The 26515-nt window shown below is 39.5% G+C and overlaps 1 protein-coding gene across 9 annotated transcripts in view; it reads right to left on the bottom strand.

Annotated features, from left to right (window-relative positions):
• Nucleotides 1-26515, bottom strand: part of PIKFYVE (phosphoinositide kinase, FYVE-type zinc finger containing) — a 99538-nt gene that overhangs the window by 27360 nt on the left and 45663 nt on the right. For all 9 annotated transcript variants that reach the window (XM_062190634.1, XM_062190618.1, XM_062190670.1 and 6 more), the window contains 10 exons: nucleotides 17086-17226; nucleotides 16327-16453; nucleotides 14927-16086; nucleotides 12213-12313; nucleotides 9238-9309; nucleotides 7523-7694; nucleotides 5957-6135; nucleotides 2895-3008; nucleotides 2050-2158; nucleotides 1785-1939 (listed from right to left, as the gene is read on the bottom strand). In XM_062190634.1, the coding sequence (XP_062046618.1) occupies nucleotides 1785-1939; nucleotides 2050-2158; nucleotides 2895-3008; nucleotides 5957-6135; nucleotides 7523-7694; nucleotides 9238-9309; nucleotides 12213-12313; nucleotides 14927-16086; nucleotides 16327-16453; nucleotides 17086-17226 (2330 nt within the window). The remainder of the gene's footprint in view (nucleotides 1-1784; nucleotides 1940-2049; nucleotides 2159-2894; nucleotides 3009-5956; nucleotides 6136-7522; nucleotides 7695-9237; nucleotides 9310-12212; nucleotides 12314-14926; nucleotides 16087-16326; nucleotides 16454-17085; nucleotides 17227-26515) is intronic.

Here is a 26515-nt window from a genome sequence, read left to right as displayed (position 1 = left end):
CTGGAAGACATAATGCTGAGTGAAATAAGCCAGTTCCATAGGGACAAATATCATATGTTCTCCCTGATTGGTGACAACTAACCAAGCACCTAAAAGGAAACCTGTTGATGTGAAATGGACTCTATGAGAAACAGTGACTTGATCAGCCCTTGTCCTGACTGTCGAGGAACAACTTACTATTTTATTCCTTTTAGTATTTTTTTGTTCTACTTAATACTATTGGTTGAACCTTTAATTAACACACAATTATTCTTAAGTCTTTAAATTTAACTGAAAAGTGATCCCTGTTAAATATAAGAGTGGGAATAAGAGAAGGAGGAGATGTACAGTTCGGCACATGTTCAATCGAACTTACCTCTAACGGTAGAGTTAGAAACGTGCCAGGGGATTCCAATACAATCCCATGAACCAATGCCATCTCTCTAGTCAAAGTGATCAGTTTTAGTTCATAATTGATCATAATGACAGGATTAAGAGTCAAAGGAATCACATAAACAAGACTAGTGTCTGCTAATACTAACTGATAGAATTAAAAAGGAGAGAACGATCCAACATGGGAAGCGGGATACACAGCAGACTCATAGAATGGCAGATGTCCTAAACAGCACTCTGGCCTCAGAATCAGCCCTTAAGGTATTCAGATCTGGCTAAAAAGCCCAAGAGAATATTTCAGGCATGGAAAGCCAAGACACTCTGGCAAAAAAAAAAAAAAATTGACCTACATGAAAGATCTCTGCGAGTGAGATCCCAGTGGAAAGAACAGGCCATCAAAGGAGGAGGTACCTTTCTCTGAAGGGAGGAGAGAACTTCCACTTGACTATGACCTTGTCTAAGTAAGATTGGAGTTTGTGAACTCAACAGGCTTCCATAGCCTTGGCAGCTTATGACAAGAGCCTTGGGTGATTACTGATGTCATAAATAAGAGTGTCAATTGTTAAATCAACAACAGGAGTCACTGTGCACTTACTCCCCATGTAGGATCTCTGTCCTTAATGCATTGTACTATGTGAATTAATGGCGTAACTAGTACTAAAACAGTATTTTTACACTTTGTGTTTCTGTGTGGGTGCAAACTGTTGAAATCTTTACTTAGTATATTCTAAGTTGATCATCTGTATAAAAAGATAATTGAAAATGAACCTTGGGCCGGCGCCGCAGCTCAATAGGCTAATCCTCCACCTTGCGGCGCCGGCACACCGGGTTCTAGTCCTGGTCGGGGCTCCTGATTCTGTCCCGGTTGCTCCTCTTCTAGGCCAGCTCTCTGCTGTGGCCCAGGAGTGCAGTGGAGGATGGCCCAAGTGCTTGGGCCCTGCATCCCATGGGAGACCAGAAGAAGCACCTGGCTCCTGGCTTCACATCAGCGCGGTGCGCCGGCCGCAGCGCGCTGGCCGCGGCAGCCATTGGAGGGTGAACCAACGGCAAAAGGAAGACCTTTCTCTCTGTCTCTCTCTCTCTCACTGTCCACTCTGCCTGTCAAAAATAAAAAAAAATTAAAAGAAAATGAATCTTGATGTGAATGGGATGGGAGAGGGAGCATAAGAGAAGATGGGATGGTTGCGGGTGGGAGGGAAGTTACTGGGTGAAAAAGCCGCTATAATCCAAAAGTTGTACTTTGGAAATTTCTAATTATTAAATAAAAGTTAAAAAAAAAAAAAGAAAACAAAAACTTCTATAACTTTAAAGTAAAATGAAGTACCCTAAATAATAAAGATTAAAAAAAAAAAAATGTCTTGCAGGAACACGTTTGGCAATAATATAAAGAAAATCATCCTGCAAAATCATACCTGTTATTCCAAGCCTGGAGCACTTCACAGAGACTTTGTTTCTTGGCAATGATGGACTCAAATATTGACTGCAATTGCTGAGGAGTATCTACCGAGGAAGACATAAGCCTTGCTTGCATCTTCTCAATCCAGTTCTTGAACTCACCTTCTTCCATCTACAAGGAAAACAAATTATTTCTGAAACAGTATACAGACATATCCCAAAAAACAACTTCTGACAAGTTAATAATTAATTTTCGGATTTTCTATCAAAGAAATGAATTACCTCTTTTTGTGCAAAGATATCTTCCATTTTTTCCTCCCTTGTTTTGCTAAATGTGTCAGTTTTCAAAGATGCAAGTCTTTCATCAACAGCAAGGTATACTTGTGAAACTCTTAACGACAAAAAGAGAACACTAATAAGCACTTCAGAAGGTGGGATCAAACTTTCTATCTCACATAAACAGGAAAGATGTTACATACAAAACTATAACTGAAATCTTTTCTCTAGTTAAGAATCAGATATAATTCTGTAGAGCAAAAAAGACCTGAAAAGATATACTTGCACAGTAGGGAGACTACAAATAATTTATTGTGCTATATATTTCTTTATAGAGAAAAAAAACTGGAAGACAGGATTTTGAAGGCTGTCACCATCAAGAAATTTTAAATGTTTGAGAGATAGATCAATTACACTGACTGGATATTTATACAATGTATATATGTATCTATATGATCAAATGCCATCTGATCAATATGTATAATTTTATAAGCCTGTTAAAATTTTTTAAATAAAAAACAAAGTATCTGATGAGTCTGAGAAATAAATAAAATACAATAAAATACTTTCTGTACTATCTACATTTCTTTTTTTTAACACCAGTAAATGGTCTCTGAATTTAACTCCAGGTGAAAAAGACACCCTCAGGATGTCTAGAACACAGGAGTGATCTGAGCTGATTTTCCTGTAACAAGAAAATCTGTGTTCACTGCTAACATATATAACATAAAATTAGAAAATTAAAGTTTACATTTTCAAAGAAAGTTAAAAGAAAAATCATATACTTTTAAATAGCTGTAGAATACAGACAGTACTAAACAAAAAAGGATAACCAAAAAACAAAAACTTACTTTTGAAAGAAATCCTTCAGATCCTGAAGAAGGGACACTTTTAATGGGGCCTGACGTTTGATGAATATTTTGGGAAGTGGAACACATACTTCAAGAAGCCGAATGGGAGAGTAACTGACAGAAGGAAACACAAGTAACAACAGAAAAAGAATATTTTAATATCTTAAGTAGAGCTACATCATGATGACAAACTAATTCCTTTGAGATATAAGAGAAAATAAAAAAAAAAAAAACTTCTATGAAATGTCACATTAAAATAACTATAGAGGGGCCAGCAGCGTGACGCAGCAGGTTAAGCTGCCGCCAAAAATTGCCAGCATCCTACATGGACACTGGTTCAAGCCCCAGCTGTTCCACTTCCAATCTAGCTCCCTGCTAATGTGTAACCAGGAAAGCAGAGGAACATGGCCCAATTGCTTGGGCCCCTGCATCCATGTGCAGCCATCTGGGGAGTGAACCTGTGGATGGAAGATCTCTATAACTCTGCCTTTCAAAATAATAAAGAAAATCTTTTTTTAAACTTTGCATTGCTTGCTTTTTTTTTTTTTTTTAAGATTTACTTATTTATTTGAAAGAGTTATTGAGAAGAGGCAGAGGCATAGAGAGATCTTCCATGTGCTGTTTCATTCCCCAAATGGCCACAATAGCCAGGGCTGAATTAGGGGGAAGCCAGGAGACTGAAAATCCATCCAGCTCTCTCGGATGGTGCAGGGGACCCAAGGACTTGAGCAACCTTCCACTGTTTTTCCAGGCACATTAGCAAAGAGCTAGATCAGAAGCAGAGCAGCAGAGACTTGAACTGGCACCCATACAGAATGCCAGCATTGTAGGCAGCAGCTTTACCTGCTATGCCACAGCATTGCCCCCATAAATAAAACCTTAAAACACATACGTACACATACACACACTTACAAAGATATTAAAGATAGTTTCCAACTATTATAAATACCCTCCCTCATTAGGGAGGATTTTATTTTATCTTTTCAATGCACTATGGCACAACCATTTATCCCTTGAAGGCTATCACTATCTGTTTTAAAAACAAAAATGACTGATACAGGGCTTCCCTGTGAAGAAGGAAAGGAACTCTCTTCTACAATTAGCTTAGACATTAAGTGTTCATTACCTTCCCAGCTCTCAAGAACTTTTCATGAGTCTACTTCCTTTGCACCTGAAGGTTTCTGTTGACTACCCAACGCTACACCCCATCGAGGCTCCAGACTCAGACTTAAAACCTTCTGCTCAAAAAAAACTGACCAAGCTACACTTAGCAAGTATTTCCTGAGAGGGTCTACCACGTACCAGATGCTGTCACAGGTGCTGACGATATAGCACTAAACAAGGGCCAAGATTCCTGTCCCCTTGATTAAGAAATAAAACAAAACAAGTCTTTGGGTCAGCATTGTGGTACTCAAATTAAGCGGGTGCCTCCAACACCAGCATCCCATATGAGTGCTAGTTCGAGTCCTGGCTGCTCCACTTCTGATTTACTTCCCTGCTAATGTGTCTGAGAAAGCAGCAGAGGATGACCTAAGTGCTTGGCCCCTGCACCCACGTGGGAAACCCAGATAGAGTTCCAGGCTCCTTGTTTGAACCTAGCACAGAACTGGCCATTGTGGCCATTTGGGGAGTGAAAAAGCAGATGGAAGGTATTTCTTCCTCCCTCCCTCTCTCTCTGTAACTCTGGCTTTCAAATAAATAAATAAATCTTTAAAATATTTAAAACATGTATCAGATGCTAAGCACTGTAGGGAAAAATAAAGTGAGAAGCAATAGGGAGTGCTAGGGGTAAGTGGGTGTCAGGGCAAAGGAAATCTGAACAATAACCTGCAGGGAATAAGGAAACATCAGGCAGATATCTGGAGAAGCAGTTCAAAGAGGTAAGAATTAGCACAAGGCTTGGAACCTACCTGTTCCTGAGGCCCAGTTATGGGGCTGACAAGGCTGCACAGAGTGAGCAAGGGGAAAATAGTAGATGAGAGCAGGCAGGTTCTGGGCAGCTGGAACACGCAGAAGCTTACAGGCCAGTAAGTTTCTGAATTTTACCCCACGTAAAAGACACCCATGGACTGTCTAGAGCAGAGGAGTGGCCTGAGCTGATTTTCCTGTAACTGGAAAATCTGTGTTGACTGCTTTGTTGGCAACAAAGGTCACAGGGGGCAAGGGCAATCTAAGTTGAAGATAAGAGACTCAGCCTGAAGTGCCAGTGATGGAGGTGGTGAAGAGTGTTCACATCCTGAACGTATTTTGAAAGCAGTGTCTAAGGGCTTTCTCAAATTATTTAATGCCACAATTGGAATTTTTAGTTCTATCAAAAATATGTGATTACCATTGCTCTAGTTCATGTCTTACCGAAAATTTTGACAGATTTTTAGATGCTAAAATAATGTTAAAGAGTAAGGCTGGGGGCCGAGGCTGGGGGCCGGCGCCGTGGCTCAGTAGATTAATCCTCCACCTGCGGTGCTGGCATCCCATATAGGTGCCGGTTCTAGTCCCAGCTGCCCCTTTTCCAATCCAGCTCTCTGCTTTGGCCTGGGAAAGCAGAAGATGGCCCAAGTGCTCGGGCCCCCGCACCCACATGGGAGACCTGGAACAATCTCCTGGCTTCTGGCTTCAGATTGGCACAGTTCCAGCCATTGTGGCCATCTGGGGAGTGAACCAAAGGAAGGAAGACCTTTCTCTCTGTCTCTCCCTCTCACTGTCTGTAACTTTACCTCTCAAATAAATAAATAAAATCTTAAAAAAAAAAAAAAGAGTAAGGCTGGTAATAAATGATCAACCAGGGTTCAAATCATGATTTTCACCACTTATGTACTCTACAAGTGAACAACTGTAATCTCTACAAATGAGAATAATAATACCTATTTCTTAGGGTAAGGAATAACATTAACATGGAAAGCTATTAGCAGAGATTGGTTCTGTACATCTGTAAGGACAGAGATGGTGAAAGACGCATACTCACAAATTAACTCAACTGAGTAATAGTAGAAAAGTTGCAAAGCCTTTGAGGGATTATGTGATCATGCAAGGTCCCAAGTCACAAGGTCCCTGTGACTTCTTACCTGAAAGATGCCACCATCTGGTTATAAGAGAAATACTGGTGATAATCATGGTGGATGGAGTGACCACATGGCTCAGCATTGGCTCTCCGAGTATACTGGTACCCGTAAAACCTAAGTTCAAGGTACTTTGCAAATGACATTGACCAGGATTCATTGGAAAGTGCAACAACTGGAGTTACCTGGAATTCAGTAAACATAGTTTAAGTTACATAATTGCTATTGAGAATATCATTTTAAAAAATAAATGTATTTTATTTCCTAATGTAAACCTAAGAAATTCTGATTGCAGAAAACTGGGAAAAGAACAAAAAGTTCAAAGGTGTATATAACTGCGGGTAGTAGGGAAGAACAGCATCACCTGTAATCCCAACATCAACATCAATATGCTAGCATATGTGTACTTTCCTTCTAAATATGAATACAAATACATGACATAGCAAATAACAGTAAATATATTTATAAATAAAAACTCCTGTAGTCTCACAATCTTTTATCATTTCACTGTATTTTAAATATATTTTATTATGTACAGTTAATTTTCCCATATAAAATATACTTGTGCATTTCTTTTTTTCTTTTTTTGAGAGGCAGAGAGAATGAGAGTTCCCAGCCACTGTTCATTCCCAAAATGCCTGCAATGCCTGAGACTGAAGTCAAGAGCTGAAGCTGATAGCCAAAGCCAAGAGCTTGGTACTTGATCCAGGTCTTCCACGTGGGGTGGCAACAATACAATTACTTGAGACATCTCTGCCACCTCTCAAAGCTTGCATAAGCAGGAAGCTGAAGTTAGATGTGGAGTTGGGTATCAAACCCAGGCATTCCAGTATGGGATGAGGGCATCTTAACCAACATTTTTATCATCAGGCCAAACACCTGTCTCTGTACAACTTTTTAAATGGCCACAAATATCCTATTATATGGACATATTATTTAAACAGTCCATAACGATGTAATTTAAGACTTTGCAAGTTTTTCCTTATTTGATGATGCTATGATAAACATCTTTGCATACTCATACCATGTATAATTATTTCCTAGGAATAAATTAATAAATGTAGGAATTGGTAGATCAAAGGAATGAATATTTATATGGTCTTTCATGCTTTCTGCCACATTGTCTTCCAAAGCAGGCATACTTTTTACACAATCTCCAATAGCATTTCAGAAAACCAATTTCCCCATTTTTTAAGATTTATTTATTTATTTGAAAGGCAGAGTTATAGGGAGGCAGTGACAGAGAGAGAGAGAGAGAGAGAGAGATCTTCCATGTACTGATTCACTCTCCAAATGGCCGCAACATACAAAGCTGGGCCAATCCAAAGCCAGAAGCCAAACTATAATCTCAAGATATTTTACCATATAAAGCACCTGTATTTTATTTAATAACATAAATTCCTAAACAGAGTCTCAAAAAAACAAATATTAAATATTCATAGCACTGGAAGGTAAAATAAATGAACTAATGACTAACAAAAATTCAAAGTAATATAAAGCACCCTCTCACCCCAAAAGAATTATACAAATAAAGAAATAAATAACATGTAATATAGTGGTGGGTATACTTACCTGTTTGCAGATTCTGCACCAGGAATATGTAAGAATTGTATGCTGATATCCAGGTACTGGAGAATCCAACTCCTTCAGTATTATCTGCACACATCCTTGGCCATGGACAAAGCGCCGAATGTGATGCACCATAGGGGTATCACAGAACATACTAGGACACTGATAAGAAGGCCTTTAACAAACAAGAGAGTCCTTCTCATATTAAGTAAGAAGCAAAATGCATATATGAGGAACTCTGGCTAATCAGAACCACTGTCAAGGAAATGCAACACCCTCTCTGGAGGAACAGTGACAACTGGACAATGTGTACAGGGACTCATGCTGAGCTAACCAGCCAGTCAAGTCTTCATCCACAGACAGCACATCAACAGTTTCTATTTATTAAGCACCTTTTATTTGCCAATTTAAAGGCATCTCACTTTGCCCAACAATATCTTGACATTTCTGGAATTGTTATTCCCTATAAAGGGAGATGGTAGACATTAAATTACTTGCTCTTTGTCATGTGAAGCCCCAAGGTTGAAAATGAGGTTTAGCTGAGTCCAGCGCCGCCCTTAACTCTCATTTGAATCACTGAAAAACCAGACATCCTAAAAGTCTTAAGGGTGGCAGGGTAATGCGATGGACAGGTATAAGGAATGTATTGGTAAGACATTCCACTCTGAATATAAAGTAGATTATACTCTGATCTATGGTATGAAAATGAGGGCCATATGATGATACTTGAAATCCAGATCATGTTTATGTTTTAGGTTGAAATAATTCTGAGCATTGCAAATGCATCGGTGTTACAATCAGATGTTACAATCAGACTTGAAGAATAAGTTCCACTGTTCTGCAAGGTACCATGACTAAAACAAACAATAACAGAGTTATATTTCAAAAATCCAAAAGAGAAAATTTTGAATGATTTCACCACAAAAAAAAGACAAATGTTTTAAGGTGATGGATATACCACTCGCCCTGATCATTACATAAAATATACAAAAATCAAAATACCATGTTGTGGAAAGCCAAGAAACTGTGGCAAAAAAAAAAAAAAAAAAAAAAAAAATGACCTAAATGAAAGATCTCTGCGGGTGAGATCCCAGTGGAAAGAACAGGTCATCAAAGAAGGAGGTACCTTTCTCTGAAGGGAGGAGAGAACTTCCACTTTGACTATGACCTTGTCTAAATATGATCAGAGTTTGTGAACTCAAAAGGCTTCCATAGCCTTGGCAACTCATGACAAGAGCCTAGGGTGATTACTGACACCATAAACAAGAGTGTCAAATTGTTACGTCAACAACAGGAGTCACTATGCACTTATCCCTCATGTAGGATCTCTGTCCTTAATGAGCTGTACATTGTGATTTAATGCTATAACTAGCACTCAAACAGTACTTTATACTTTATGTTTCTGTGTGGGTGCAAACTGTTGAAAGCTTTACTTAATATATACTAAATTGATCTTCTGTATATAAAGATAATTGAAAATGAATTTTGATGTGAATAGAAGGGAGAGGGAGTGGGAGAGGGGAGGGTTGTGGGTGGGAGGGAAGTTATGGGGTGCGGGGAGCCATTGTAAGCCATAAGCTGTACCTGGAAATTTATATTCATTAAATAAAAGTTAAAAAAAATACCATGTTGTATTCCACAAATATGTACAATTACAGGTAAATCAAAAATTAAAATTTAAATGCATAATGGAACGTAAGAAGGAAATCTTCTCTCACCTGAAACAGTATCTCTCCAAGAATATTCCTAACGTAAGATCATTCTTTCCATAAAATTCCATTGTTACAATCCTAAAAGAAAGCATTTCTTTTTAAAAACAAGAATTACCAAGGGGCTGGTGTTGTGGTACAGCTGGTTAAGCCACCCATCCCATACACCGGTTCAAAATCTGATTGTTCCACTTCCAATTCAGCTCCCTGCTAATGCTCCTGGGAAAGCAGCAGAAGATGCCCCAAGTGCTTGGACTCCTGCCGCCCACGTGGAAGAATCTGAAGGTCCTGGCTCCTGGCTTCAGTCTGGCACAGCCCTGGCCTTTGCGGCCATTTTGGGAGTAAGCCAGCAGATTTAAGCGCTCTCTCTCTCTCTCTCTCTGAAACTCTGCCTTCCAAATATAAATAAATAAATATCAAACAGCAAAGATGCATCACAGACCACATGTTCTGATTACCTATTAAATGTACTTACAATGAGACATTAAGTCAGGTAATATTCTCTGTGGTTATTGAACAGGTTTTGCTTCATCCAGTAAAAGAAGTTTAGATTAATCACACTGTAGCATCCTTTCCATTTCTGGTCCATTAGTATCTTATGAAACTATTTGTAATTATGCATAAACTGTAATATTAACTATGCAAAACTGATTTAAGAAGAGGTTCTCAGCTTCCTTTACAAAACGTTAAGCCCTGTCAACAAAAAATGGACTCTTATCTCCTGCTCTCTAGATCATACTGTTACTGAGACCAGCACGGAGAACAGCAGCTCATATTCTTACTAAAAAGCTAATTCTTTTTTTTTTTTTCTTTTTTTTTTTATTTGACAGATAGAGCTAGACAGTGAGAGAGACAGAAAGGTCTTCCTTCTCGGGCCACAGCAGAGAGTTGGACTGGAAGAGGAGCAATCAGGACTAGAACGGGTGCCCATATGGGATGCCAGCACCGAGGCAGAGGATTAACCAAGTGAGCCACGGTGCCGGCCCCAAGAGCTAATTCTAAACTTTATATCTAACTTATAAACACAAATAAGAGAATTTGGCTGAACACCTTTTGAATCCCACATCTTATTCAAGCCTTGACCAAAGGATTCCATAAACTATGAGCTCCCTCAGCCACAAGTCTAGCTGATGAAACTCTACTGCTTCTGGAAGAAACTTTGATCTCACTGTTAGAATTGAGCGTTACTAGCATTCAACAATAAAAACACAGAAAACATTTTTTCGTAGAAACACTGCTCCAGAAACACCAGAAATGTTACACAGTACTTTTTAAACAAAAGTAAACTATGTGAGGCCAGCGCTGTGACGCAGTGGGTTGGTCCTCCGCCTGTGGCGCCAGCATCCCATGTGGGAGCCGGTTTTAGTCCCAGCTGCTCCTCTTCCAGTCCAGCTCTCTGCTATGGCCTGGCAAAGCAGCAGAAGATGGCCCAAGTCCTTGGGCCCCTGAACCCATTTGGGAGACCTGGAGGAGGCTCCTGGCTCCTGGCTTCCAATTGGCGCAGCTCCAAACACTGCGGCCATTTGGGGAGTGAAAAAGCGGACGGAGGACCTTTCTGTCTCTGCTCCTCACTGTCTGTAACTCTAACTTTCAAATAAATAAATAAAATCTTTAAAAAAAAAAGTAAACTATGTAATATAATAATTTGTGACCATAAATAGAAAAACTAATTTTTAGCTACGTAAAATGTGTTTCTATTTCCAATAATCTACTTAGAATTCAGTTTTAGAATAAAACCCATTATTAAGGCAAAAAGCTCAATGCTTTTATACAAATGCATAAAACACTGTCTAAATTTATACATGTTATCATCGAAATGCTTAGAAACTAGCTTTTGTAGAGCCATGTACTTTTCTCTGAAGGGAGGAGAGAACATCCACTTTGCTTATGGCCGTGTCCAAATACTGATGGAGTCTATGGTCACAAAAGGCTTCCATTGCCTTGGCAGCCAAAGACAAGAGCTTCAAGTAATCACTGATGTCATAAATAAGAGTGTTGATTGTCAAAGAAACAACAAAAGTCACTGAGCACTTAACTCCCCATGTAGGACCTCCATCCTTAATGAGTTGTACTATGACAGTTGACTGCAAATCTTGTTCTCAAATTGTAATCTATATGTTGTATGTGTGTGTGGGTGCAAACTGTTGAAATCTATGCTTAATATGGAGTTGGTCCTTTGTATACAAAATCAAAGTAAAGGCCAGCGCCGTGGCTCAATAGGCTAATCCTCCGCCTTGCGGCGCCGGCACACCGGGTTCCAGTCCCGATTGGGGCGCCGGATTCTGTCCCAGTTGCCCCTCTTCTAGGCCAGCTCTTCTGCTGTGGCCCAGGAGTACAGTGGAGGATGGCCCAAGTCCTTGGGCCCTGCACCTACATGGGAAACCAGGAGAAGCACCTGGCTCCTGGCTTCGGGTCGGCGCAGTGTGCCGGCCACAGTGCGCCAGCTGCAGCAGCCATTGGAGGGTGAACCAACGGAAAAAGAAAGACCTTTCTCTCTGTGTCTCTCTCTCTCACTGTCCACTCTGCCTGTCAAGAATAATAAATAAATAAATAAATAAATAAAATCAAAGTAAAAATGAACCATAATGAAGAAGGGGATAGGAGAAGGAAGAGAGGAGGGATGGGAGTTGGGGTGGGAGGGTAGGTATGGGAGAAAGAATCACGATATTCCTGAAGTTGTACCTATGAAAAACACATTCATTAAATAAAAAGTTAAAAAAAATTAATTTTTGTATGTCAACTTTCTCACTTTTTTAAGGACAAATTTCTCTTTGATCCCTCACATTTTCTCACTCTTTTTTAAGTATTCTCATTGACCTCCACCCACAAATAAATACAAACTTTATATTTACTACACACGTTTAAATAGTTCTATCAGTTCACATATAAACAGCAGTGTGTCATGTATCTAAAAACAGATTTTAAGTTTCAAATTTCTGGGAATTATTATTAAGTGAAACAGAGTAAGGGGTGAAGAATCTTACCAAGGGCTGACACAAGCACTAGGAGCATTGCTGGACTGGGCAGAGGAACTGCTGAAAAGCACACACAGTCTCTGGTGGTTGGCAGGGTTCAGACAGTCCACCTGCAAGAGGAGAAACACGTAGGCAATTGTAAATCGGAACACACTCCAACCCAGAGCAGGCCTCTTACATGGGACATATTCCACTGTCTTGGTAACACCTCTCAGCATCACTGAGGGCTGCTGGTGAAGATTTAAAACCACATGAAACTAAATATAAGGAAGAGGTAGAGTTGGGGTCTATAGAAAGACAATCCAAAAAGTCTAAGTTGAATTTCAAAATAGAGAGGATGTCTATATAGCTTGCCTTTTTATATTTTTTACAGAACTGCATTGCTACTTTGAAAGAAACTATTAGCTAAATATATTCATGTGAAACAGTCTGAGTTGATGGCTGGATATAATATCAATCTGAGATGTCTGGAAATCTGAATTCTCAGACATTTATTTACCTGTATTTTACACCTCCTTTTTATCAATTACAAAAGTAACATCTGTTCTCCGTTAAAATTCAAATTGTACACAGGTACATGAAGAAGTTTATGAAAGTCACTCTATCTCCCAAGCTAAGAAGTTTTAATGAACAGTTTAAAAACATTCATTCTTTTTGCTAATTCCCTTGCTCTTTCTCTCTCATGTGCATGTGTGCACAGACACACACACAAACACACACACACTCACATACATATATATAAGTGGTTTTGTTTTTATAAAAATAGGACAATGCTACATATATTAAAATATATGTTGTTTTTCAACACTTAAAAATAGATTAAGGGCTTTATCCAGGTCATTACATGAGATTCAACTGACTCTTTTTACTGCAAATAATGAGAAACAATGATTCAATACATCCTTGTGCATTCTCATATATTCTTACAAAATGCAAACATCCTTACACAAGCATGCTTAATAATTTGTACAGGAGGAAATTAAAAAAAGGATGAGTTATAGAGTCAAAGGTATACACAAGTACATGGTAACAGATTTCCCTATCACTCTACAAATATATGTTTATAAACATAATTGTATACATTTATATGAAATTTGTGAACACTATCTTCCCACAGCCTCATTAACCATACATGGCTTGTCTATCACTTTCATTTTTGCCACTCTCACAAATAAAACATCATTAAGCACTACTATTATCTAGCACTTCCTTGACTATCAGTGTAATTGACCTCTTTATGAAACAACTGCATTGCCTCACCTTAAGATGGATTTGTTCGTAAGATGTATTAGTACTATTATCAACAATGTTCTCATAATTTGTCCTCAATTTCTGTTAAAAGAAAAAAAAAAAAAAAAAAAAAGGCCAGGGGCCGGCGCTGTGACTCACTTGGTTAATCCTCTACCTGCGGCACCGGCATCCCATATAGACACCAGGTTCTAGTCCCGGTTGTTCCTCTTCCAGTCCAGCTCTCTGCTGTGGCCTGGAAAGGCAGTAGAGGATGGCCCAAGTGCTTCGGCCCCTGCACCCACATGGGAGACCAGGAGGAAGCTCCTGGCTCCTGGCTTCAGATCAGCACAGCGCCGGCCATAGCGGCCATTTGACCTTTCTGTCTCTCTCTCTCTCACTGTCTATAACTCCGCCTGTCAAATTAAAAAAAAAAAAAAAAAAAAGGCTTTTCCATTGGTTCACCCCCAATGGCTGCTGCAGCCAGTGCACCATGCTGATCTGAAGCCAGGAACCAGGTGCTTCTCCTGGTCTCCCATGTGGGTGCAGGGCCCAAGGACTTGAGCCATCCTCCACTGCACTCCTGGACCACAGCAGAGAGCTGGACTGGAAGAGGAGCAACTGGGACAGAATCCAGTGCCCCAACCGGGACTAGAACCCAGGGTACTGGCACCGCAGGCGGAGAATTAGCCTATTGAGCCGCAGCGCCGGCCAAGGAGCAGCATTGTTACATAGTGGGTAAAGCCTCTGCCTATACCACTGGCATCCCATATGGGTACCGGTTGGAATTCCAGCTGTTCCACTTCTAATCCAGTTCTCTGCTAATGGCCTGGGAAAACCAGTGGAAGATGGTCCAAGTGTTTGGGCCCTGCCACCCACATGGGAGACCCAGATGAAGCTCCTGGCTCCTGAATTCATCGTGGCCCAGTCCTGTCCATGGACATCATTTTGGGAGTGAACCAGCAGATAGAAGATCTCTGTATCTCCCTCCCTCTCTGTAACTTTGACTTTCAAATAAATAAATTTAAAAATCTTTGAAAAATGAGAGAAGAAAAAGGCCAATTGTCACAATTAAAACAGTATAAAACATTTTCTGTTATACAAATAAATCTAACATTTTACAAAACACATCATCTCTTTTTCTATAATAAGCTCCCATCTCTTATTCTCCCTGTCACTACCAACCAAAGGATGGAGGATGCATCAGAGCACATCCAAGTCATACTGACAGAAATTTTTAAGTAGCTTCATGCTTCCTCTTAGATTAGGGCTATTCCTAGTTTACTGTGAGCTTACGTAAAAATTCCAAAATCCAGTTTACAGTCCTCCTTCACACCTATTAAACCAACACATGATTCGGGAGACTCAAAACCAAGAAAAAAGCATAGAAGAAATGTTTAAATCTTGATGTAATTTGCTATATTTTTTATTCTGCCACAACACAGTTTTCAACCCATTCTAAATTTACTTGAGCATTTAGAAGCGGTCTGCCTCACCTTTGTTGACCATACTGCATCACTTGGGATCAATCCTCTCTCTTCATCACTCTCGGCTTTGCTTCCTGATTTGCCACTGGAAATACCTGATGCATCCTTGGAATGAGCAAAAGGGTCAGAGTTTTTTTGCTGAATTCTTCCTCCTCGGGCTCGATAATCGGCCAGCATCCTACCTAAGCTCTGACTATCACCCAGATGCTCAGCAATTCTAGTGCTCACTAGCTCATGTGAAGGTAAAACTTGAATAGACTTTGTCTGAATACTTCCATTCATGCCCTGAAGTCCAGAGAGGTCCCTGAGCAGCTGCTTCTTCCTCCTGCTCTCCATTTCTCTGAACTCTTTATTGAGGAGAGGAGACCAGTAGATCTGCTCTGCAAAATAATCGCGGGTAGAACACTTCATCCCCTTTTCAGTTAAAAGGAAGGGTTCACGGAATGTGATTACTGGGGAGATACAGAGGATCACGTCTTTTAATTCCTGTTTAAAGGCCAAAGAGTAAGTCTTTCGTTTATCTTCAGAGGAGGTAACTTCCTCAGTAACATATAATCCAGTGTCATCCTGTAGAGGGTCTCTAAATGTTCTCATCTGGCTTTTGGGATCCTGTAGCTCATCCATTTGCTGCAATGTCCCCAGCTGCTCTCTGTCCACCACATCCTGTGGGTCACCCACGTGAAGCGGCAACAGTGATTCTGGTACGGATTCGAAGAGAGCACAGGGGATACCAGCTGGGCAAGCTGTTGCACCATACTCTTGATGCTTCAAAGAGGCAACAGCCTGTGGAACACCTTTATTTTCCTGCTCACCCTTCTCAAACACAATCCTTGATTCCAGCAAATTGCTCTCATCGGAGGGCAGAGACTCAGGAGGGAAGTCGAGATCCTGGGGGAGGGAACTTCCACTGTGCTGTTGCTGTGCAGTTTCCTCGTCCCCCCGTCCCTCGATCAGAGAATGGAATGAAGAGTTTTGCGTTAACGTAGGAGGCATAGCAAATTCATCCATGAGGAAGGAGATCTCAAGCTGAGAATGATAAGCTACACAGACCATAAATATTAGGATCTCCTTAACTCGAGCCAACTCATAATCAGAGCCTCCTCTAAGCTTGATTGTACAGCCCAAGTGTTGTGGACAGCCTTCAAAAAACATCAGTGTTTTGGTTTGTTCTACAAAGAAAAAAACAAAAAGTTAAGAAGGCTTAAGTGCCTATCCAGAAATATAGACAGAAATAGTTTACTATCTTAATATAAACAAAACAAGAATCCTTGCATGAATAAGATCAACTATCATTCTCAATTAACCACTCCTATTAAACATTTCTTACTAAGTAAACACCATAGCACAGAAGAGCTAACTCATTTCCTCAGTTCCCCATCTCAAGTGAATTTATTCCTAAGATTACTCACCATTAGGCAACTGAAATATTTGCATATAAAATTTGTGACAAGTGCCCAGATGTGGTTTCGTAAGCAGCTGGTCCATTGACATTACTAAATCACCTTGGGTCATCCGACTGATTCTTTCTAAAACTTGCTACAATACAGAGAAACATATTACAAAATTAGAGAACAAAAATTTTAGTAAATTTAATCTGAAAATGTAACAGAAAAAGGTAAAAAATGAAACTCATAATGAATTCTTTAATTTTAATACTTACAGAACAAAATTTTTGAACTCTAGATTAATCTACACTTAATTGTTAAATTATCACTATGTGCCTACTAAAACAAACCATAATCATATTAAATTATCAAGAAGCATTTAAGCAATAAGCATTAGTACAAAATTTTGTAGGAAAAAAAAAATTTCCCCATAATTAAGTCTTTAATCTATAAAGGGCAAATTTTTTTAAGGGACAGAATATTCTCTGCTTGCATTACAATTTACCAACAAAAATAAAGGATCAGTAAAAATATACTGATTAACTAATGTCCATTTTCACTTTGGTCATGTAGACAACTATATAGGGGTTATATCAAACATACTTTCTTCTGATACGGAAGTCTTCAATCTTAAATAATGAAAAAGCTATCATTCCTTCTCTCCCACTTTCAATATATATGATGCAACAAAGAAATAAAGGTTCCTGTATATGCACAACACATTATACAAATCTATCAGCAGTGAATTTAAATGGTGTAAAAATTAAAAAATAAAAAACTCACTGATTTTACATTTATAACCAAAGTAATGCCATGTTCCAATAACATATCTTGGGCAATTCGAGACACTGTCTTCTCAACAAGAACCAATGTGGGTCGAACATCAACTATTCGCTGAACATAATTCTTCAGGAATTCTCTTTCCTAAGTAAGATAAATCAGAAATATTATACCTGATACAATTCAAGATCTGAACATATTAAAATATCAGAATAGTTTGACTATCAATATTAATCTCAGCCTCAGTGTTACTCATTTACAAATAAATCTGTAAGCAAATTAATTCACTATGTTTATGAATTCTCTCTTTTACATTCTGAAATCAATCAGAGAATCTCTTCTTCTGGTTATCTGAACAAATCATAACCCTCTAAAAGATGCTTTTCAGCTGCTTGCTATCCCAATCTCCCAAGAGACCATATTCCATCTAGAACAGTCACAACATCTAGACATAAAATATAATTAGATGGCTTTTCAAGATGGTGGCATAAGGAGGGAGCTTACTACTCTAGTCTAGGGGAGAACAGTTATAAAAAAAAAAAAAGTGGACAGAGTACAATCTTAGGGAAAGGTCAGGAAAAAAACAACAGAGGAAACTCCATGCAAACTGGGGGTGGCAGGGACACTGTGGACCTATGTGGAGGGTGTGGACTTGCACAGCTTGAGACCGAAGCAGCTGAGAGCCTCAGCACCAGCTTTGGGGTGAGGTGATACCAGACTGCTGGCTGCGTGGGAGGGTCACAGGGTGTGGCAGGGACTTTAAGCAGTCACTGTAGGCAGCTCTACATGTTTGGGGCTCCCTGATTCCCTAGTGAGGGTCACTGCTGTAGGATCAGTGTTCACATCCAGGACAGCACAGATCCTTTGTGCTGTTCTTGTGGCAGTGCGGATGAAAATTGTATCCACTGGGGCTAGCACCCAGGCATTAGTTGCCTTTGAGTAGAGGTGGTAAGCATGAGAATACACCAACAGTGCAGAACAAACTTCCCCTCTGATGAAAAAATAAAAAATAAAAAAAAAAGATTAATCATGCCCAATGTGGGTGTCACCTTGGACATTCCCTTCACCCGGGAGCATTGAGCAGAGCTCCCTGACTACACCCAGCACACACTTCTGGGTATTCACTGAAGAACAGACACTCCACTAAGCCAGAGAGGCACAGTGCAAAGAGAAAAGCTATCATAGCATTAAAAAAAAAATAAAAAAGCAAGTATCACAGCAAATGGCTAATAATAAATTCAGCAATTCAAGAAACAAGAAAAGGAAAAAAGCATGACACTCTCAAAGAAAACAATACTTCAATACAAGAATGTGAAGATGATGAGATTGACAAAATGCCAGAAATGGAAATGGAATTCAAAAAATTGATCCTAGGATTACCTAAAAGTAATCAGAAGCAAATTCATGAACTAAACAAATCTGTACATTACATGAATGAAATTTTTTCCCAAGAAATTGAGATTTTAATGAGAAATCAAAACAAATATTGAAAATGAAGAATTCAATAGAACAAACAAAAAACACAGGGAAAGCCTTAAGAACAGACTTCACAAGGCAGAAGAAAGAATAGCCGAATTAGAAGACAAATCTCCGGAAATTTTATAGTAAGATTTAAAAAAGAAATGAGAAATTAGAAAGCTAAAAATGGTGCAGGAGATTATTGGGATACTATCAAATGACCCAATATACAAGTCTTAGGAATGCCTTAAGACATGGAAAGAGAGAATGGATTAGAAGTCCTTTTTAGTGAAATGATTACAGAAAACTTCCATAATTTGGAGAAAGAAAAAGACATCCAAGTACAGGAAACACATAGAACTTCTAATAGAAATGACCAGAAAAGATCTTAACCACGACACACTGTAGTCAAACTCTTCACAGTAAAACATAAAGAAAATATTATAACATGTACATGAAACACCAGAATACTTTCAGGAATCTCCAATTAGAATCACAGCAGGGGCTGGCGCTGTGGCATAGCAGGTAAAGCCGCCACCTGTAGTGCCAGCATCCCATATGGGCGCGGGCTTGAGTCCTGGTTGCTCCACTTCCCACCCAGCTCTGCAATAGCCTGGGAAAGCAGTAAAAGATGGCCCAAGTCCTTAGGCCCCTGTACCCATGTAGGGGACCCAAAGGAAGCTCCTGGCTCCTGGCTTCAGATCAGCACATTTCTAGCCATTGCAGCCAATTGGGGAGTGAACCAACAGATGAAAGACCTCTCTCTGTCTGCATAACTCTGACTTTCAAATAAATAAATCTTTAAAAAAAAATCACAGCAGACATCTCATCAGAACCCCTACAGGCTACGAGAGAATGGTGAGATATATTCCAAATCTTAAGAGAAAAAAACTGTCAACCCAGAATACTGTACCTTGCAAAGTTTTCTATTTATGAATGAAGGTGAAATAAATACCTTCCATGAAAAAAAAGCGGAAGAACGGCAAGATGCCGGAATAGGAAGGGAACAAGCTGATAGTCTGGGAAGAGACAGTTTAATAAAAGTGGAGATACTGCAGGTTCAAGGAAGAGTAGGGGAAGAAACACCAGAGGAAACTCTTCCAGAACCAGTGATTCACGGTGAACCTGAGTGGAGGGCGTAGGAGCCCATGGCTCGGGACACCAGCGGCAGAATCAACGGACCAGTGTTGGAATGCGAGGTGAGCTGAATCTCAATAGCCCGAGACACCGGCGGGAAAGTGGAAAGAGGAGACTAGAGGGAACGAGGCTTGAAACCCCATGGGGAAAAGTTCACCAGGCTAACTAGAAGAGAGAGGGAAAAAAAAAAAGTGACTGGTACAGACACAAGTTTCTCTCTCTCCGCTCACCTCTCAAAGGCGAGCAAGACAAAGAGCAGGCGCCATTTTGGACATACGTCATAAGCAGGGCGACCTCAGGTCTGCACCCGCCCTCAGCCAAGCAGAAAAACCTGACTTTGGTAGGGGGTGAAATAACAGGAGATTAGGACCTAGTGAATGTGTGGTGCTAATGAACTGAGACTGAAAAAAGAGACAGTGGGTGAGAGAACTCACGGATCTCACGTGAGTACTCTCCAGAGACGCTACAATTCGGTAACCTTGGCAACCCAGTGGAAGACTGCAGGAGAATTTGAGCCCACACTGAGGGCAGCAGAGATTCCGTGTGTGGTCCTTGGGAAAGATCTTCCGATCTCTGGCTCCTGTGGGTATATCATTCGCCTGCTAACTACCTTCAATTCCATTCAGCTGTGCGAAATTACTTCTCTTCTGAATCAAAAAAGAGAGAGAGAAAGATTTACAACGCCTAACCTGGGAGTGTCACCTTTGGCACACCCTTAACCCTGAGGAACCAAACGGAGCTCTCAGGCCACACCCATCTCAAGCCTCTAAGGCTCCATCAAAAGCAGACAGTCCACTTAATACAGTCATAGTATAACAAGAAAAAAACACCACAGCGAGAGAAGAAGACTCCAAAGAGTATCTCCACAATGCCAAGCAACAAATGCAGAAACCAAGGAACAAGAACAAGGGAGACAATACAACACCCACAAATGAACAAGACACCCCAAGCCAAGATTATGAAGATGAGATGGAAGAAATGCAAGATACAGATTTCAAAAAATTTATAAGTTTTCAAAAACAAATGCTTGAGCTACAGAAATCCTTATTGGACAGGATAGAAAATCTCTCTCGTGAAAATGAAATATTAAGGAGGAATCAAAATGAAATGAAACAACTAGTAAAACAGGAAAGTGTGATAGTAAAGAGAAATCAAAATGAAATGAAGAACTCAATAGATCAAATGAAAAACACATTAGAGAGCCTTAAAAACAGGGTCAGTGAAGCAGAAGAGAGAATATCGGACTTAGACAACACAGCACAGGAAAGTATACAGTCAAACCAAAGAAAAGAAGAGGAAATTAGAAATCTAAAAATATTACTTGGAATCTACAGGATACTATTAAAAAACCCAACATTCGGGTTCTAGGAGTTCCTGAAGGCATGGTAAGGGAGAAAGGATTAGAACGCCTTTTTAGTGAGATACTAGCAGAGAACTTCCCAGGTTTGGAGAAGGACAGAGCCATCCTAGTACAGGAAGCTCATAGAACCCCTAATAAACATGACCAAAAGAGATCCTCACCACAAGTTGTAATTAAACTCACCACAGTGAAACACAAAGAAAGGATTCTAAAATGTGCAAGAGAGAAACATCAGATTACTCTCAGAGGATCTCCAATTAGACACACAGCAGACTCCTCATCAGAGCTAGAAGGGAATGGCGAGACATAGCCCAGGTACTAAGAGAGAAAAACTGCCAGCCCAGAATATTATATCCTGCAAAGCTCTCATTTGTGAATAAAGGTGAAATAAAGACCTTTCCTAGCAAACAGAAATTGAAAGAATTTGTTGCCACTCATCCAGCCCTGCAAAAGATGCTTAAAGATGTGTTTCACACAGAAATACGGTCATCAATATGAAAGAAGGTAAAGGAAGGAAACCTCACAGCAAAAGATCACAGGAAGTTCAAAGCATATATTAGAAAATATCTTTGGCAAATGGCAGGGCAAAGTTACTACTTATCAATAGTCACATTGAACGTTAATGGCCTCAACTGTCCAGTTAAATGACACATATTGGCTGAATGGATTAAGGAACAAAACCGATCTATTTGCTGCTTACAAGAAACATATCTTTCCAACAACGATGCATATAGACTGAAAGTGAAAGGCTGGAAAAAAATATACCATGCCAACAGAAATGAAAAAAGAGCGGGCATAGCCATCTTAATATCAGACAAAATAAACTTTAACACAAAAAATGTTAAGAGAGACAAAGAGGGGCACTATATAATGATTAAGGGATCAATTCAACAGGAAGATATAACAATTATCAATGTATACAAACCTAATTACAGGGAACCAGTTTATTTAAAAGATTTGTTAAGGGACTTAAAGGGAGACTTAGACTCTAATACAATAGCACTGGGGGACTTCAATACTCCACTCTCAGAAATAGACAGATCAACCGGACAGAAGATCAGCGAGGAAACAGCAGATTTAATCGACACTATAGCCCAAATGGATCTAACAGATATCTACAGAACTTTCAATCCTACATTTAAAGAATTTACATTCTTCTCAGCAGTACATGGAACCTACTCTTGGATTGACCACATACTAGGCCATAAAGCAAGTCTCAGCAAATTCAAAAGAATTAGAATCATACCATGCAGCTTCTCAGACCACAGCAGAATGAAGGTAGAAATTAGTAATTCAGGAATCCCTAGAGCATATGCAAACACATGGAGATTGAACAACATGCTCCTGAAGGAACACTGGGTCATAAAAGAAATCAAATGAGAAATCAACAGCTTTCTGGAAGTAAATGAAGATAACAACACAATATATCAAAACTTATGGGATTCAGCAAAAGCAGTGTTGAGAGGCAAGTTTATAGCAATAGATGTCTACATCAAGAAATTGAAAAGGCACCAAATAAATGAGCTTTCAATGCATCTAAAGGATCTAGAAAAAATGCAGCATACCAGACCCAAATCTAGTAGGAAAAGAGAAATAATTAAAATCAGAGAAGAAATCAATAGGATTGAATCAAAAAAAAAAAAAATTACAAAAGATCAGCCAAGTAGAGCAGTTATATGGAATGCCAACACTGCAGGTGGTGGCTTTACCTGCAGTGCCACAGCACCGGCCTCAGGTGTACTTGTTTCTAAGTGTTCTCATTCTTTTATAAGGTTGAATGCTTACAGCCTGCACACATACTATTTCAATGTCTAAGTTTGGGTATCTTTCCACTAGGTTTAACTTCTAAGTTATCTGGGGGAGCTTCCCATTAGAAGAAGCACAGTACAAAAGGATTTTCTTCATCTTTTGGTAACTATTTACATGAGGGAAAGAAATTTTGTGTTTTGTCAAGATAATCTCATGTATTTTCTATCTTTGGGTTTAGAAAACTGAATGTTAAGAATTGATTTTTAATATCTTTTAAGTGTATATTTCTACTAATCAAATATTAAATATACTTAATATGTAATAAATATATTTAAACATAAAAAAAAAAGATCAGCTAAACGAGGAGCTGGTTTTTTGAAAAAATAAACAAAACTGACACACCATTGGCCCAACTAACTAAAAAAAGAAAAGACCCAAATCAATAAAATCAGAGATGAAAACGGAAACGTAACAACAGATACCACAGAAATAAAAAGAATCATCAGAAATTACTACAAGGACTTGTATGCCAGCAAACACGGAAATCTACTAGAAATGGATAGATTCCTGGACACATGCAGCCTACCTAAATTGAACTAGGAAAACATAGAAAACCTAAACAGACACATAACTGAGACAGAAATTGAAACAGTAATAAAGGCCCTCCCAACAAAGAAAAGCCCAGGACAGATGGATTCACTGCTGAATTCTACCAGACATTTAAAGAAGAACTAACTCCAATTCTTCTCAAACTATTCAGAACAATCGAAAAGAGAGGGAATGCTCCCAAATTCTTTCTATGAAGCCAGCATCACCTTAATTCCTAAGCCGGAAAAAGATGCAGCATTGAAAGAGAATTACAGACCAATATACTTGATGAACATAGACGCAAAAATCCTCAATAAAATTCTGGCCAACAGAATGCAACGACACATCAAAAAGATCATCCACCCAGACCAAGTGAGATTTAATCCTGGTAGGCAGGGATGGTTCAATGTTCACAGAACAATCAATGTGATACACCACATTAACAAACTGCAGAAGAAAAATCCTATGATTATCTCAATAGATGCAGAGAAAGAATTCGATAAAATACAACACCATTTCATGATGAAAACTCTAAGCAAACTGGGTATAGAAGGAACATTCCTCAATACAATCAAAGCAATTTATGAAAAACCCACACCAGCATCCTATTGAATGGGGAAAACTTGGAAGCATTTCCACTGAGATCTGGTACCAGACACTCTCATCACTGCTATTCAATATAGTTCTGGAAGTTTTAGCCAGAGCTATTAGGCAAGAAAAAGAAATTAAAGGAATACAAATCAGGAAGGAAGAAGTAAAACTATTCCTCTTTGCAGATGATATGATTCTTTAGTTAGGGGATCCAAAGAACTCTATTAGAACATTGGAGAAACCATGCAAGATATCAGCACCGGCAAATACTTCCTAGAAAAGACCCTGGAGGTGCAGGCAGTCAAAGCCAAAATTAACGTTTGGGATTGCATCAAATTGAGAAGGTTCTGTACTGCAAAAGAAACAGTCCGGAGAGTGAAGAGGCAACTGACAGAATGGGAAAAAATATTTGCAAACTATGCTACAGATAAAGGATTAATAACCAGAATCTACAATGAGATCAAGAAACTCCACAGCAACAAAACAAACAACCCACTTAAGAGATGGGCCAAGGACCTCAATAGACATTTTTCAAAAGAGGAAATCCAAATGGCCAACAGACACATGAAAAAATGTTCAAGATCACTAGCAATCAGGGAAATGCAAATCAAAACCTCAATGAGGTTTTACCTCACCCCGGTGAGAATGGCTCACATTCAGAAATCTACCAACAACAGATGCTGGCGAGGATGTGGGGAAAATGGGACACTAACCCACTGTTGGTGGGAATGCAAACTGGTTAAGCCACTATGGAAGTCAGTCTGGAGATTCCTCAGACACCTGAATATAACCCTACCATACAACCCAGCCATTCCACTCCTTGGAATTTACCCAGAGGAAATTAAATTGGGAAACAAAATAACGGTCTGCACATTAATGTTTATTGCAGTTCAATTCACAATAGCTAAGACCTGGCATCAACCTAAATGCCCATCAACAGTAGACTGGATAAAGAAATTATGGGATATGTACTCTATAGAATACTATACAGCAGTAAAAAACAATGAAATCCAGTTATTTGCAACAAAATGGAGAAATCTGGAAAAAATCATGCTGAGTGAAATAAGCCAGTCCCAGAGGGACAAATATCATATATTCTCCCTGATCGGTGACAACTAACCGATCACCTAAAAGGAAACCTGTTTAAGTGAAATGGACACTATGAGAAACAGTGAAGGCCGGCGCCGTGGCTTAACAGACTAATCCTCTGCCTTGTGGCGCCGGCACATTGGGTTCTAGTCCCGGTTGGGGCGCTGGATTCTATCCCGGTTGCCCCTCTTCCAGGCCAGCTCTCTGCTGTAGCCCGGGAAGGCAGTGGAGGATGGCCCAAGTCCTTGGGCCCTGCACCCGCAGGGGAGACCAGGAGAAGCACCTGGCTCCTGGCTTCGGATTAGCGAGATGCGCTGGCCGCAGCGGCCATTGGAGGGTGAACCAACGGCAAAAAGGAAGACCTTTCTCTCTGTCTCTCTCTCTCACTATCCACTCTGCCTGTCAAAAAAAAAAAATTAATTAATTAATTAATTAAAAAAGAAAAAAAAGAAACAGTGACTGGATCGGCCCTTGTCCTGACTGTCGAGGAACAACTTAGTATTTTATTCCTTTTAGTATTTTTTTTTTTTGTTCTACTTAATACTATTGGTTGAACTCTGTAATTAATACACAATTATTCTTAGGTATTTAAATTTAACTGAAAAGTGATCCCTGTTAAATATAAGAGTGGGAATAAGTGAGGGTGGAGATGTACAATTTGGGACATGCTCAATCGGACTTGCCTCAAATGGTAGAGTTAGAAACGTGCAAGGTGTCAATTTGTTAAGTCGACAACAGGAGTCACTGTGCACTTACTCCTCATGTAGGATCTCTGTCCTTAATATGTTGAACAATGTGAATTAATGCTATAACTAGTACTCTAACAGTGTTGCACAGTGTTTTTGTGTGGGTGCAAACTGATGAAATCTTTACTTAATATATACTAAATTGATCTTCTGTATATAAAGATAATTGAAAATGAATCTTGATGTGAATGGAATGGGAGAGGGAGTGGGAGATGGCAGGGTTGTGGTGGGAGGAAAGTTATGGGGGAGGAAAAGGCACTGTAATCCATAAGCTGTACTTTGGAAATTTATATTTGTTAAATAAAAGTTTTAAAAAAATAGACGCGAAAGGGCTTCTGCTGTGGAGCAGCTGAGGTTCCTCTCCTTTCCAACTCCTCTCCTTTCCATGACATTCCTATGGCAGTTATCCTGGGCCTGGCTGCTTAGGAAAAACTCACATGATTTCCACCTGATATTAATTCCCCATTTGCCATCCACATATAAGTTAACTGGGGTTCCAGACATATATTTAAGCAAAATAAGCCACACAACAATTGGAGATTCCACTGGTGATCTAATAAGTTACAAAACCTCGCCCAGTACATTAAGGGCCCAAGTGGAAAGGGGTTATCAGTATTTGGGTTTTCATCTTTTCTTTTGTATGTTCCCAACTGTCATGGATTTCTCTTCTCACTTTGAAACTTTAAAAAATAATGAGTGACAGAGGTTTTGGTAT

The sequence above is a fragment of the Lepus europaeus genome, chromosome 1 (genome assembly GCF_033115175.1).
Source record: "Lepus europaeus isolate LE1 chromosome 1, mLepTim1.pri, whole genome shotgun sequence".
Lineage (NCBI taxonomy): Eukaryota > Metazoa > Chordata > Mammalia > Lagomorpha > Leporidae > Lepus > Lepus europaeus.
This window is presented reverse-complemented; position numbering and strand designations above follow the sequence as displayed.